We start from the raw sequence: 1,533 nt of genomic DNA on the forward strand, positions 1-1,533 counted from the left end.
GGCACACTGTTTTTCAGTTATCCAAAGCAAAAGCAATTTCTCGACATGATCTAATGTCTTCGATCTCTGTTTAGAAATTGATTTAACCCCTTTCGCAACGTTAGCAAATTTAATAATGTTTTTATTTTTCACGATTGTCGATATCGTCGTTCTCGGAATATGGAATGCAACAGTTAAATCTCGAACACGCGTGCCACCTTCATATTTCTCAACAATCTCTTTTTTCAGTTCCGTTGTGATTCTAGTCATTTTTTTTATTTTTCTGTTGCCCTTTTGCAATTCGTGAATAATAAAAATAATAAAATGTTACTTACAAATTAAAATCAGAAGAAATTTAACAAAGTTATAAACCATAGCACCGCGAACGTCTAGTCTAGTGTAGTACACCAATAGTTCTACTTGTTCATAGATGGCGCGTATAATTGAATTAAGTCGTATACCGAACAAAAGTCATATACCGAGCAAAATTTGTTTCGTCCAAATAGGACATATTCCGAATTGGATGTATTCTAAAGCAGACGTATACCGAGGTGCCACTGTATTCTTAAATGAAAATCTGAAAGCATTTGTTTAATTATTGGTACCTGTTGAGTATGGATAAAAGCAAGTATCAGGATCAGATCAGTTAGAAAATTATTCAAATTTGATTGTATTGGTAGAATTCTGTATCACATTTCTAGTAAATATACATGTTTTTAATAACTCTTCCTAACCATTGATTAAGAAAATTTCTATCTTTATTAGAAAGAATTAATTAATTATAAAGTATTTTTCTTTTGCATAAAATTATATTAGTTTTATTAAAACAATAACAATAAGACCAGGTGTACTCAGCATGAAGAAGTAGAATCTTACTATAACATCTGAGAGAATTCTTTATTAACAAATGAAAATGTTTGTTAATAAAGAAATCTCTCAGTGAAGCTCAGGTGTTATAGTAAGATTGTAATAATGATAACGACTCATTATTATTTTTAAGCATGTGATATGCGTGATAAATTTAAAACGATACAATTAAAAACTTCTGGTGAAAATATTGTAAAATCTTCTCATCTGGAAAGATGTTCTCATGTTGTGAAATGTATGTACCTAAAATTATTGGAAATTATAATTTTGTATATAAACACAATGTGTATTTTTTATTAATAATAATTATGGTACAGTAGGTCTTCAATTTAATGTACTCCAATTTGATGGACCAAGAAAAAAAGTTGTTTTAAGAAAAACTTATAACTTTCAATTCATGAATAGTATAAAACATATTTTAAAAATATGTTTGATTTAATAGATCTTTGGTAATAGTTGATGCTCCTTTCTCTAATTATCCTGTTAAATTGAGGGCTTACTGTATTGCTAAAAATTATTTACGATTCTTTTTTTATCAGTTGTAATATAATTACATATATTTTTTAAAAAATTTTCTAGATATTAGGTCTCATCTTCTCTATTGTTTTATGCTGTGCCATTCGCAATGAAGAAGCAGAAGTATTCAAGGCCTGAATGCTGGAAAAGTTTCAAAATTGTGCCAAAAAA

General features: G+C 28.4%; 1 protein-coding gene across 2 annotated transcripts in view; it reads left to right on the forward strand.

Annotated features, from left to right (window-relative positions):
- Positions 1–1,533, forward strand: part of LOC111633469 (CD9 antigen-like) — a 75,411-nt gene extending 73,878 nt beyond the window's left edge. For both annotated transcript variants that reach the window (XM_023378039.1, XM_023378038.1), the window contains exon 7: positions 1,426–1,533. In XM_023378039.1, coding sequence (XP_023233807.1) covers positions 1,426–1,500 — 75 coding nt within the window. In that variant the 3' untranslated portion in view covers positions 1,501–1,533. The remainder of the gene's footprint in view (positions 1–1,425) is intronic.

This window comes from Centruroides sculpturatus, unplaced genomic scaffold (assembly GCF_000671375.1).
Source record: "Centruroides sculpturatus isolate CEXI.00-Female unplaced genomic scaffold, Cexi_2.0 scaffold618, whole genome shotgun sequence".
Taxonomy (NCBI): domain Eukaryota; kingdom Metazoa; phylum Arthropoda; class Arachnida; order Scorpiones; family Buthidae; genus Centruroides; species Centruroides sculpturatus.